A 13,364-nucleotide genomic window follows, 5' to 3' on the forward strand; every position below is an offset into this window, starting at 1 on the left:
GCCAGTCGAAGCTTCACTGGAATCAATCTCCTCATATAGTGAGCTTTCTAAAACGTTCTTCTCTTCCTTTGCTCTTGGCTTGAGGTTACAGCCTGGAGAGCCCTGGCCCACATTTCAGACCACAGAGCTCTGCATCCACCTTCAAACAGCTGAGTCATACCGACTCACATTCAAGCATAGAGACATGGAGAGAAGGCCAGGTCTGCCGAGCCATGCTTCTGTTCATGAAGCTCCACATCACTGCTGATAAATTCTGAAGTAACAAAGAAAGACCTAATACGACACCTGTCCAGGCCAAACAAGCGTACACCAATAAACAAAGCACAGCACTATCAAACCACCAAACCAATGGATGATAAAAGGGGCATTAGTTTTAAATGAGTCATCTGGCAAAGGCAGCAGTCTCTGATTAAAGAAATAAAATGAAACAAAAATCCTGTACAATTCCTTTAAGGCACCTAATAGAGTATTCCACTCAGCTCTAAAATACCCCCCACAGAAAGAGGTATTTCACTGGTCCAGCAGCTAAGCTGAGATCAGATTACACATTAGAGTTATTACTGCCACCAAGGCCTGTATTAGAGGACTTTTATAGAAACTAATGATTACTGGAATTAAATCAAGCCTAAATTGCCAGTTAGATGATACAGCATGGATGATGTAATGTTGATGGTAGAAGAAGGAGACAGTGTTGGTCTGTGTGTGTGTGTGTGTGTGTGTGTGTGTGTGTGTGTGTGTGTGTGTGTGTGTGTGTGTGTGTGTGCGTGTGTGCGTGTGTGCGCGCGTGTGTGTGCGCGTGTGTGCGTGTGTGCGCGCGTGTGTGTGCGGGCGTGTTCCTATATGAATTTCCAAAGCAGCATGTGAATGCTGGAAGGAATAACTTATGCAAAAGAGAAATCATAGAAAAATGGAAAGTGACAGCCAGAGAGAATAGAGAAGAACAGAGAGTAAGAGAGAAAGACAGGGGAACACAAAATGAAAGAGAAAAAGAGAAAATAAGATGTACAGAGACACAGAGATGAGGTGACTAATAAGACCTGGATGGCATTGGTCATTATAAATATGATGGCAGTAATCTCAAGTGGTCTGCTCAGGTGAGAGAGCGAGAGAGAGCGAGAGAGAGCGAGAGCGAGAGCGAGAGCGAGAGCGAGAGAGAGAGAGAGAGAGAGAGAGAGAGACCAAAAACATCAGGGTGTCAACTTGAAGGACCACGGGCACATTGTTCTATCAGGAGTGAAATGTCAGCGAATTTAAATCTCCACTGAGAAGCGTAAGAGTCAGGTCAGGCAACATCAATCGCTCCAAGTGTGCACGTTTGTGTGTGTGCGCACATGTTTCAATGTGTGCAGGTAGGGAAGGAGGCCAAGATTTTATCTATTAATAGCACTTTATGATAGGATATCACTTTTAGTGCACCTAGTAAAGGGTTTCCTGCAGATTAGTGTATTGCACTTCTTGATTCAGTCTCAGTTTAAAAAGACTTCTGTGCCACACAGCTAGACTCAGGGAGTGCTCTGTTTTCATTCAGATAACAATGTTTGGTTTTAGGACAGAAGAATAATAGTTGTTATGATTCTCCTTTCCATCCCCCACAGATACTCCCCTAACACACATGCACACTAAAATCTTTGAAGCAAAGTCTTGATCAACTGTCATGTCCACTAAACAAACAAAACAAAAAATATTTTGTGGTGTATAGTAAATAGTAAATAAAATTTGTGGTGTATGTAAAGATAAACTGTTTTATTACAGACAGTACAATACATTATTCTTTTATCTCTGGTTCCAGCACTGTTTCCCTTTAGTGGAGGCGTAGCCGTGACTGAACTGCACATACATCACCATGGACCCATTTTATCCAAAACACCACAAAGAAGTGCTGGATTCTCATTTACAACCAGTCACTAGTTTAGCATTGCTACAACTTTACCCTTTAAGGCCAATGCAAAGAAGTATCTCATATAAATGATATCACTGCTGTGAACAAGGGCATGCACATGGCGTAACTCCTCAGGGAGCAAATGTTAACAAATAGCTTTCTTTCTTGTTTTTGGCCCAGTACTGAGTACACCGTGTTCATATGGTTTACTTCTGTATTACAGCATTTACAGTGTCACTATCTTAACTATCTCTGACCCTTGACAGAGATAGCTTGCTGCTGCATCTGGCCACACAACCATCCTTCATCTGATGGACTCCTCTGTGCCTTCAAGCCTGTGTGGAATTCCTCTACAGCACCCCTTTTTCTCCATGCCGCCTTGCCTCATCTGTTCAGGTCTGTGGGAACAGCACGGCTGCTCTATGTTACAGGTCTGGATCTGTCACCACTGGCCAGCCGGCCCACTAAATACGTTCCGCTAGTGGCAAACCTCAAGCTCTAATTACTGTGTCTGTCTGGTATGTGTTAAACTACCCGCTACTATCTACATACACATGCGTGCAAACACACAAATAGACACTTGCACAAGAAGGTTTAGGAAATTATGGACTGACATCTCACACAAACAAATGTGTTGACCACTGTTTATGGCTTTCATAGCGGTATCTTTTTTTCAGATCTTTTTAGTTCATTAGTTTAGTTAATTAGTGCACCACTTCTATGAAAATGGGGAAAAAAACTCAATACATTTAGCCAAATATGCATTTGTGGCTACAATGTTTTTTTTTTGTTTTTAAATAAACTTCAGTGATAATATTTGAGTTTAATGTGATTCTGTTAACATTTACTTAAATGGTACATCTGCAACACAGCACAAGGGCAACTTAACAAGGCTTGTAACAATGCGACACCATCACACATGAGTGAGAACCCTTCATACTAGCAACAGAAATTCTCAGCCAATGAGGCAGGTATAGAGCCTGTGCAAACAGGCAATCACATCATCCAAAAATGGAGACCGTCTGTCATAGATCCTGGCTGAACCTTACTGAGAATTCAGCCTGTTATAAATCTGGGTGTTTTTGTTTGTTTTTTTCCCTCTTTCCCCAAAAACAGTGAGTTGTAGCTGTCTGCTGTTTCAGAGCAGCTGGATCCAAGGAGGTTTCTATTGGCCCAAAAGCTGCCATTAACTTCCACTGAGACAGCTGTGACTGAGCAGACTGAGCAGTGTATCTGGGGCTAAGCACATGTACTTATATGGCCAAATCATGCTTAAGTGTCACATTCAATTTCACATCAGTCAAATTGAGTTGAATTTCAGAGATGGTACTTATTTATATCCTATACTGGTATTAAAACACTGAGTACTGACACTGCTCAGGATTTTTTTTTTAATCTACTAAGAAGACCTGTCACAATTATTACATCATTGCCTAATCACAATTATTTGAGATGATTGCAATTACTGGAGATCACAACTGCTTAAGCTGACTACAATCTTTTTTCTTTTGTCATTGAATATACAACTGTGTTATGACATATAGGGCTCATGAATACAAAAGAAAGCCTCAACATCTAATTCAGTGCTGCAAAATAAAGGGTAATGCGGAGTAAATTTTTGTTTATTTGATAACTACAAATTTAAAGACAATGTTTTTATCATGTATGCTATCAAAGTGTGGGGGTTTTAGAGCAAGGCTTTTCTTATACTTTAACTCTCAAGAAAACTTCTAGCTTTGCTTGAACAAACATAACTCTGTGTCAGCTAAAATTCCATGATCGTGACAGCCCAATACCAAGCTTTAAAATTAGCTATTTTTATTTGAACCATTCACTTAAATCACTTAAACATTTAAATCTAGGTTACCATGCTGAAACTACTCACTCAACTACCCCACAGGAAGAAATGCCTAGCAAACAACATCACATGTGACTAAACTATAATAGGACCTATTTGTTACAGGACTGGTTTGGATTCATTCTTTTTCCCTGATAAAGCACTTTTTGCTGAGATCAGCCTGACACCAACTCCCATCGATACTGATACACCATCTCAACTTTGGATTCCACCACCTGACATGCTAAATAACTACTAGCGAAAAACATAGTTCCAATGCTACCTGCCGATACAGGTTACTTATGAATTGCTGCCAAGGCTACACCTAGGTCGTAATCAAAACAGTAGTTTGTCCAATTAACTGCTTTGTTAATCTCTCCAGAAGGGTCACTGAGCCATTCAACAATCCATCCAAGCATTCATTCATCCATTTAGTCTTACCTCTAGGACTGGCCCAGCCCCAAGTATGATCTGCTCCACTCCACTGGCGAAGCCTTTCTGGCTGAGGGCAGTAAGGTGATGGATCAGGAAATTGGTACTTTGGGTCTTCCCCGACCCGCTCTCTCCAGATATCACAATACACTGATTCCTCCTCCTCTGCAGCATGGCATGGTACGCCACATCTGCCACAGCATAAATATGTGGCTCCAGCTTCCCCAGCTGGTGGTTGTCATACATTTTGACATACTTGGGATTATAGATGGGCAGGAACTTAAAGGGATTGACAACTATTAGAATCCCACCCACATAGGTGTAGATCTTCTCCTGCCTGAAACGTCCGCGAAGGTTTTCGAGTAATGTTCGTTCGTTCAGGTCCGGCAAGGCACAAAGGTCTGCAGTGTACTGTCCAGCAGGGGGCTGTGGGAGGAGCCCACGTTCCACAAGCCGCCTCCTCTCCTCCGTTACCCGCAGCCACATCTGCAGACTGCCATAGTGGATGGAGCCATCCAGGTTCTTCTCTCGCAAAAGGAAGCGGTAATCCTCGCTGCCTAGACGGTTCTCCAGGGCCATGCGAGGCCACAGCATCATTCGCTGCACGGGACAGTCGCCTGGGTTCAGGATCCATTCTTCCCCGCCAAACTCCTTCACCTCCGCAAGGACGTAGAGCCGGGCGCGGTCCAGCCGCAAGCGCTCGATCACCTGCTCTATGACCTCAGCTGCAGAGGTGACCTTGCGGGCGGTGACCGGGCAATAGATGGTGCCCTCGGACAGGGCGCCCGGGTACACACGCAGGGTGAACTCAGAGTCCTCAAAACGGCGACGCCCTCCAGCGTCATGGCAACTCATGATGGAGCAGCAGCTCCCATCAGCGCTGGCTGCACCTCCGTCACACAGCTCAGGGGGTGGACTCAAGACATTCCAGCTGCAAAAAGCGAGAGACCAAGAGAGTGAGAAAGAGGTGGGGGAGGATTGAGAGGGTGAGAGAGAGAGACAGAGAGTGAGCGAGAGCCAAAGAGAGCGAACGAGAGAGAGAGAGAGAGAGAGAGACAAAATGTTAGAGTGTATCTAAAATAATAGCCTGTAAATCACCATAAATACACATGAAAGCAGACACAAGTCAGACCAGCCACCTAAACCACAGTGCCCTCAGCTCATGCATCCCGTGACATCACAAACCACCCTGTCACTCCAAACAGTCTGATATGATGAGCTACTAATTAGAAGCAACTCATACTTGGGGAAGAGCTGCACAGCGAGAGGTGGAGACAAACCAAAACAGACAAGACACATGCACCACAAGTTGAGGCCTGTGGGCTGTGCTCTCTAAGCTAGTGCAGCAGACATACACAGTAGATCTAACCATTCAACTGCCAAGTTTACTAGCTGCTACCTTCTGCACAGAAGCCTCTTATAGCTGCACAGTACTTTAATTTAGATACTTCCTGTTAGTGTTAAGCCTGAGGATCACCATTCACAAACAGAAGACCAGTGCATACAGGCTTGTCATAACAATAGTTCAATTTGTACAAACACAATAATTACACAATACACTGCCATTATTGACACAGAGAGCAAATTACAGAGTAACTTGAGCCCTTAACATGGAACTTGGAGAGAGAAAAGAACCATCACTTCAGTATGTGATCTTGAGATCATCTGTGTACAATAATCAAAAAACCTTGTTGACAATTACTGTGGAACTCATCTTAATATGAGTTTGTATGCACGCCTGTAGCAGAGTCCACATTTCATTCCTTTCACACACTGCAGCAGAAGTCACAGATACGGCACACAGATACAGCACCGCCTATTTCTCATGCAGAACACGCTCAGACCTAGGGACTCGCTCACTAAGTAAATTAAACATTGATAATACTGCAGTTGAGATACACTCTTGACTGCTCTTGCGGCAACTTTGACTTAGCAGTCAGCCCCTATCTGCACTGTGACGGTTCAAAACTGACCTTATATACAAAATGTTAGATCAAGACATCACTATATGGCCAAAAGTATGTGGACACTTACTTTTAGGTGTTTCAGCCAGGGGGTGTGCGTGGTGGGGGATGGGCAACAAGCTCATATAGGTGTGATGGTCAAGTGTCTACATACCATGCATACATATGGCCAGATAGCGTACTCTAGATCAAAAGGGAAAAAGTACCAGGTCTAAAATCCAATTTCAAATACTCTTGTATATTTTGTGTATAGATACAGTGGCACCAAACTACAACAGATTTGAACTGAGCTCTCCATTGACCAGGATTGCACTGAGCTAAAGGTACTAGCCAAAGCAATCCTGCTCTGTTTATTCTAGTATTTTTTCCTCTTTCATTCAGATCTCCTAATTTTTGTAAGGTTATTGTATGTTTCTATTTACATCCCTCTGGTTTGCATTGTCCTACCGACTGGCTCTGGTCCAGCTCCCCCAGGTACAAAGAAATCAGACAGACAAAGACATAGCCATTCAAAATAAATCCACCCTGTCTCTCTATTGTCTTTGTGCCTGTTGGAGCACAAGGGCCTTCCTGTGCTTCAAATACTATATCACAATAGAAAAGAATCAAGCTTGTGTTAGTACTATCTATGTTAACTATATGGCATATCTGAAAAACAGTTATTGTTACTGTAATCTTTATTATTCCATGTTTTTTTTGACAATCAGTGCTAGTGTCATGCAAGCTGGCTTATTTGAGAGTTAATGAAAAGAGAGAGATAAGAAGGATAACAGAGAATTAATCGCCATGAATGACAGGAAAAAAAAAAAGGTATAAGTAGTCCGCAGCATTACAACTACCTAAAGGTTCTTTCTCACTCAATGTTTCTATCTAAAGCCACTTTGCTATCACTGACAGACCAGTCCCTTAAAATATTTCTTAAATTAAAACATGCTTCTTGCATCCAGACTGGCATACCCGTCACAAGACTGCTTATAAGCTGCAGGTTCCCAGAGGTGCATCCTACAGCTCAGAACAAGTCTCAAGTCAGACAGTCAGACAAGCTGAGGCAGTCCTGGTCACATTCCCAAAAGGGAGCAAGAGTGGACACAAAGGGCTCACTCTGTTCTTTTTTTAATATAAGTCATGTATTCTCACTGTTAGAAAGCAACTGAGGTCCAGTCCATGTAGCATGTTAAGCCTCTTCATAATAAGTTCTCACAGCTTGTCCAAGGTGCTGAGGTGTCTGACAGTGTTTCTTTACCTTGCAGACATCTGCTCTCTTGACCAATGACTGAAATTATGAGCTGAAATATGCAGCGTATGGGACCAGTGGAGTTATGCTACACGATCATTAGTTTCAAAATTCCTGGAAGGCTTCAGAGAAAGAAGAAACACATTATTACATGCTTAAGCCCATATCTAATAACATTATGTAGACCAAGGCACAGAAAAAGAAGACTTGTGGCTAGAACTTTGAGGAAAATATTTGTGTTTTTTAGATCAACACTTTGGTTTTGATTAAAAATGTGATTATTTTCTATCTTTTTAATTGAGGTCCAGTCCTGCTTTTGGTCAAGAAGACAAGCATATAAATTTTTCCTAGTTAGTGGCTTGAAAGCTGAGTATAGTGAGCCATGCAGCCTGTTAATTGTGGTTGTGTTCTCATGTATGCATTATGTGGGTGTTTAGGTACTTTTAACTGGTCTAACTCATTTACAGGCAGTTCACAAGGACTGTGTTATAAGGTTATTTCTCCACGGAAGACTATACTTAAACTATAATTAGAGTTACAGGTCTTGGGATTTTAAAATTGCATTATTTCAAATAGCGATTATGATATAAAACCAATTAATCTTTCAACTCTACTAATTACATATACGTGTATCCACTTCACTGTAATAAGTCTAATACATGCAGACCAGAACAGGAGTATGGCATTGGATCCATCATCCTAGAGGTTTCGTTTATCCTGGGTTAAAGGAGAGCTACACTTAGAACTGAAATCAAAGAAATAAAGCCTTGACCATGCAGATTCACCAATATAATAACTGACTGGATCAAGAGTAGACCACTAATCTCTTCACTCTTACAAAAGCAGCCATTCTTCAATCCATTCCGGTTACAACCCTGACACACCAAGCTGGCCATTAACCATCTGGAAGCATGTTAGATTGTAATCTGGGTCTTCCCAGTTTTCTTTTTGTTAAAAAAGACTTAATTTAACTGTCATGTCCTGCTATGGAGAGTTCTATCCTTTCACATAGCAGCAAAAAAATGTGTCAGTTGCAGTCATTGCGGTGTGTTCAAGTGCATTTTTAAAATGTATTAATTAATTTATTTTTTAACAGAAGACATGCGATGATGAGTAGACAGAAGATGATTATCTGCCTGCTTTGGTTGCAGATAATTCTTCCATATCAGCTTAGTTTAGGGCCTAAGGGAGGCAGGTAGATTTTGTGGGTGCACTTTCCTGATTTACATGAGGACACTGAAAAGCTAAATGGGTTTTTTTCAGGTTTACATCATTGCTCCCATTAAGATTAGAAATAAGCAGATCAGAGGGACAGTGAAGGTGGAGCAGTTTGGAGATAAAGCCAGAGAGGCCAGGTTGAGATGGTTTGGACATGTGTTGAGGAGGAATAGTGGATATATTGGTCAAAGAATGTTGGAGATGGAGCTGCCGGGTAGAAGGAGAAGAGGTAGACCTCAGAGAAGGTTTATGGATGTAGTGAAGGTGGACATGGAGATGGTTGGTGTAAAAGTAGAGGAGGCAGTGGATAGGGCAAGATGGAGGCAGATGATCCGCTGTGGCGACCCCTAAAGGGAGCAGCCGAAAGAAGAAGAAGAAGAAATCATTGCTCCCATTACTCTAGAATACTGTTTAAAACTGTATTCGTCAAAGCATACTGCGCCATACTACATCAGTATACAATGAATACTGCATGCTACTCTTCATAAGTAGTATAGAGTACAGTATCTAGTATGTGACAAGCCGTCTGCCATCCTACAGCACAGGGCCTTGTCTGATACAGCAATAGAAGACTAATGGCTAGAGCCAAATCTTAAATGGACAGTTCAGCTGAGAGCAACTTTTACTAGTAAGTTACTGTTTCATCCACGTTATCTACACAGTGTGTTAACTTCATTAAATCGATGAAATCAGCAAATCCACCTCAAGACCAGCAGAGTAGAAAAAAGCTGGCATGGCTTCAGTTCTGCAGAGTGCAGCAGCATTTGGACAAATTTCTTTCATTTTGCTGTTATTAATGTAGAGAACAGCTGAATCCATGGCTATTAAAAATATCAAGGCGCATCAGTTGTTATGTCCTCCTGAACCGGCCATGTTGCATTTTGGCATGTAGTATATTAAAGAGATTGCTCTGGCCGTGCAATGGAACATTTGGTCAGATTAGTACATTATCCAGGTATTTTTACATATTGAGTAAATTCATGTTGGTCATATACTGCACACTATTTACTACTTTTGAGCACAAGCAGTAAGCGAGCAGTTTGTAGTAGGCCATTTCACACACAGCCTACCTATATGACTTTGTTCCTCTAAACTGAGAGATCAAACGGAAAGCTGCAGTGGAAAGTTGACAGTGCTTTTTTTGAGCAATTGGAGGTAATTATATTCATCCCAGGTCAAAAGTCAAATTATCTTGCTGTAGGGGAATGCCAACTCGGGCCCTGACAGGCATGGACATCTCAACCTGCTCTTCATCCAAAATATTAGTGACTCTTTACCTCAAAGAACTTTACGTTCTCGTACGTACGTAAGCACTCAGTATCTCTTCAGTTAACACCACACTGGAACTTCAATAAGATACAAGCATGAACACACTAGACCAACCCTGCAGAAGACAAGCAATACCCCAGAGCCCATGAATGGTGACAATGACCACACATGAAGACTCATAAACTGAGGCTCAGAACACTTTTTAAAAAAGAGATTTAGCCAGCAAACACATGTCAGCTGGCCAGGAAGGATGGAGGCTGGGTGTTTTTGTTGGTTTGTTTAGTTACAAATGAGGTCACACAATCAAGAGTGTGTAAAAGTGCTATCGATTCTTTGTGTCTTGGAGTCTGCTGTTGAAACAATAATCAAAGCCACTAATGGCAGAACACAAACAAGCTTTATAAGGATGCAAGCTTTGTTTCGTGGGGAAAACAGAAGTTAAACCTAGAAGCTAAAATGGTATAAAAATCTTTAAGATATAATAGCTCCATTTCACAGTCAGTCCTAAGCCATTATTAGACAGTTGTAATCACTGTTCCACAGCCACTTTCAGACTGTGTGGAAGACCTGCAGTCTTGACACACCAAGCTAACTGTCAGCTGTCAAACGCAGTCAGGCCATCGCTGAGCACCTGTGGCCAGACATTGATCTGTAATAGGTGTCCCACACCATTGGCTTCAGTTAATCTTTGACAGCCCTATTCTGGATGATTAAATGTAATTAAATGTAAATGTAAAAAATTAAATGTAAAACAAATTGAAAGTGTATGAATAAGCACTGATGTACAAGAGCTTTGAAGGTGCTTTTTTGGTCATATAAATCATAAACGCGCACCAAATGTGTATTTTATTTCACTGTTTAATGTACATATTTTCACTTCAAAGCAGCATACTGTCCACAGTTATAATGCTAAATTCTGCTAGATACATGCTAACATGTAACAGTCCACTGATCAGCAAATAAAAGGCGGCTGCTAAACTACAACTGAAAATACAAATAGCTACAATTTAAGTATTGTAGAAGTCCTGCTGCTGTAAATTTTTTCTTGTAAAGTTTTGTGCATCAAGTTTCATCTTGTGAGGAATGAGGAACAGCAGCGAAAATCAAAAAGTAGGAAAGCAAAGAAACATCTAAACATTAATCAGATAGTTTACCTGAAAACAAATAACTGAGCAGATAAACATTCCAACTGTCAGATACCAAAAGTGCCACACTTTTTGAAAGTATATTTATAGTTAGCTCACACTGATGAAATGTTCCTGATTATGATAATGCCCTCTTGGAAACTACTTTGAGAGACACAAAAATGTCCACTATTTCGACTATTAGAGAATTGTTCTTCATAAATGCTATCATGGATGACTCAGCATGAGTCATGTCTTTTTTTTTTTTTAAATAGAGAGATAGTTATCCCCAACTTATCTAATGTGTTATCAGTAACATTCAGAGACTTGAGAGATCCCCTCAACTCATTAAACGCAAGCCCACATCTCTCTCTCTCTCACACACACACACACACACACACACACACACACACACACACACATGGACAGATAGATAGAAGCAACATGCTACCTTTATTGTTGGACGCACTTTGATCGTTTCTGAGTGAGCACACACACATTCAGAACAAAAGTAGATAATTAAGGCCTAATTATTCATTTGTAATAATATATATCCATCCATCCATTTTCTAAGCCGCTTCTCCATCAGGGTCGCGGGGGGGTGCTGGAGCCTATCCCAGCAGTCTTCGGGCGGAAGGCAGGATACACCCTGGATGGGTCGCCAGTCCATCGCAGGGCAGGTAATAATATATATAAACAATAAAATATAAATAATCTACAATAAATAATAAATCTACAGTTTATTTTGCTCTGTTAGATGATTTAAATGTGATCAAAGTGTATGTGACAACAGCATCAAGTTAAATGATTAATGCCTCTTTATTTTACCTACATTAATGCACTTTCCCAGTTTGATCCTTCTAAACATCAGTAGTTGTGCAGGGTGAAGCCAAGCTGCTTGTGCGTTGCTGCTATGACTCCTATAGCCCACTTGCTCAAATACAGTTTTTTAATGGCATGTTCTATTGATGGCTCTCTTGAGAAGCAGTTATTTCAAGGTACTTCCATAGTGAATTTGTTAACTTCACTGGGTCGTGTTCGCGAGAGACTTGCATATAAACCAACAACCAGCAAAATAACAAAATCAGAAGCAAAGTGGAAAATTCCAGATCCCCTAAAAAGCCTCCAGTGTCACAAAAATCTATATAAATGAGTTTGAGAGGGCTACAATGGCAAACTATTTGGAGCCATTGACCACATATAACACCTATACTCATATGAATACTTTATATCCATGGCTTATAATACATCAGTAATGCCAATCTGTCAACATGCACCTACTGTTTCTAACACATAGATAATAACACAGCAAGTCACTGTGTGAGCTACTGAAGCGCTTCTCTCTGTAAAATCAATGGATGGTCTCTGAATTGTATTCTTGCCCCTCGAACAGCAATAAACACTCAGCCCCAGCATTCCACTGTCTCAGTCTATGTGTCAGAGGGTCTTCTCTCTTAGTTGCCATCTTTAACAGCCTTTTTTTTTGACACTGAAAATGAATCCGTTCTTTGTTTTAATTGCTTTTCAACCTTATTACGATGTTAAAACAGTCTCAACAGCCTCACATTCACCCTTAATGGAAGTCTGTCACTTTCTCTTCCAACATATAGTGAGACTAAACTTTCAAGATCAAGTCATTCTGTTATCTGGGTTTTAATCAGCTATTAAGCAAAGTTCAGAGTGCAGTGACTTACCCCTTGACCTGAAGAGTAATTACAGGCATGGATAGGAGTCACAACCAGACCAAAAAACTCCAGAACTGAAAATAAAAAAAAACAGACTTAAAAGGATGGCTTCAGAGAAGCAGCATTACTGGACTGAAAAGAAACAGGCCGTGAGACTTATCAGCAGCAGACCAACAGAGAGTGGCTGTGGCTTGACTGGATGGGGCCACTGGCTTCCTCTACTCCAACGTAGTAAGAGCTCTCAGCTCCAGCTTTCATCAGCTTTGAGAAACTGCACCCGGAGCAGCTAGACATTCCAGAGCTCGGGAAAGACGCAAATGCGCAAATACCACAGAGCTCTTGTTTGGCTGTCAGCAGTCAGTATGATCCAGGGTCTGGTCTCCTAAGCAGAGGAAGAGTGACATCTTGGCTAGTGGGATCCAAATGAAAAGAGCCAAAAGATGATCCATCCAAAAATCTCAACATCATGCAGCAGTTCAGCGAGATACAGTTATTTCTGTTTCAAGCATTATACAAGAACACATCCAGTACTTTCCCTCCGAGTCGACATAATGACCACAGAAAATCAGGAAAACGAACGCCATATACTGGTTAAATGATCATGCATCAGCTCTCAGGATAAATGTGAAGCTGCTGCAAATGTCTTCTGAACAACTCCCTCATTCTGTCCCTCTCAAACCGTCCAGTCCTCTAAACACTGGGTGTAGATGCAGCAGAGGCAA

General features: G+C 41.4%; 1 protein-coding gene across 16 annotated transcripts in view; it reads right to left on the reverse strand.

Annotated features, from left to right (window-relative positions):
• myo9ab (myosin IXAb) overlaps positions 1-13,364 on the reverse strand; it is a 106,205-nt gene that overhangs the window by 65,653 nt on the left and 27,188 nt on the right. For 12 of the 16 annotated variants that reach the window (XM_037542569.1, XM_037542565.1, XM_037542573.1 and 9 more), the window contains exons 1-2: positions 12,652-13,306; positions 4,158-5,079 (exon numbers count right to left, since the gene is read on the reverse strand). In XM_037542569.1, the coding sequence (XP_037398466.1) occupies positions 4,158-5,079; positions 12,652-12,680 (951 nt within the window). In that variant the 5' untranslated portion in view covers positions 12,681-13,306. Of the gene's footprint in view, positions 1-4,157; positions 5,080-12,651; positions 13,308-13,364 lie in introns of those variants that run through there. The other 4 variants (XM_037542567.1, XM_037542568.1, XM_037542560.1 and 1 more) reach the window with 3 other exon arrangements.

The sequence above is a fragment of the Pygocentrus nattereri genome, chromosome 11 (genome assembly GCF_015220715.1).
Source record: "Pygocentrus nattereri isolate fPygNat1 chromosome 11, fPygNat1.pri, whole genome shotgun sequence".
In the NCBI taxonomy this organism is placed as follows: Eukaryota; Metazoa; Chordata; class Actinopteri; order Characiformes; family Serrasalmidae; genus Pygocentrus; species Pygocentrus nattereri.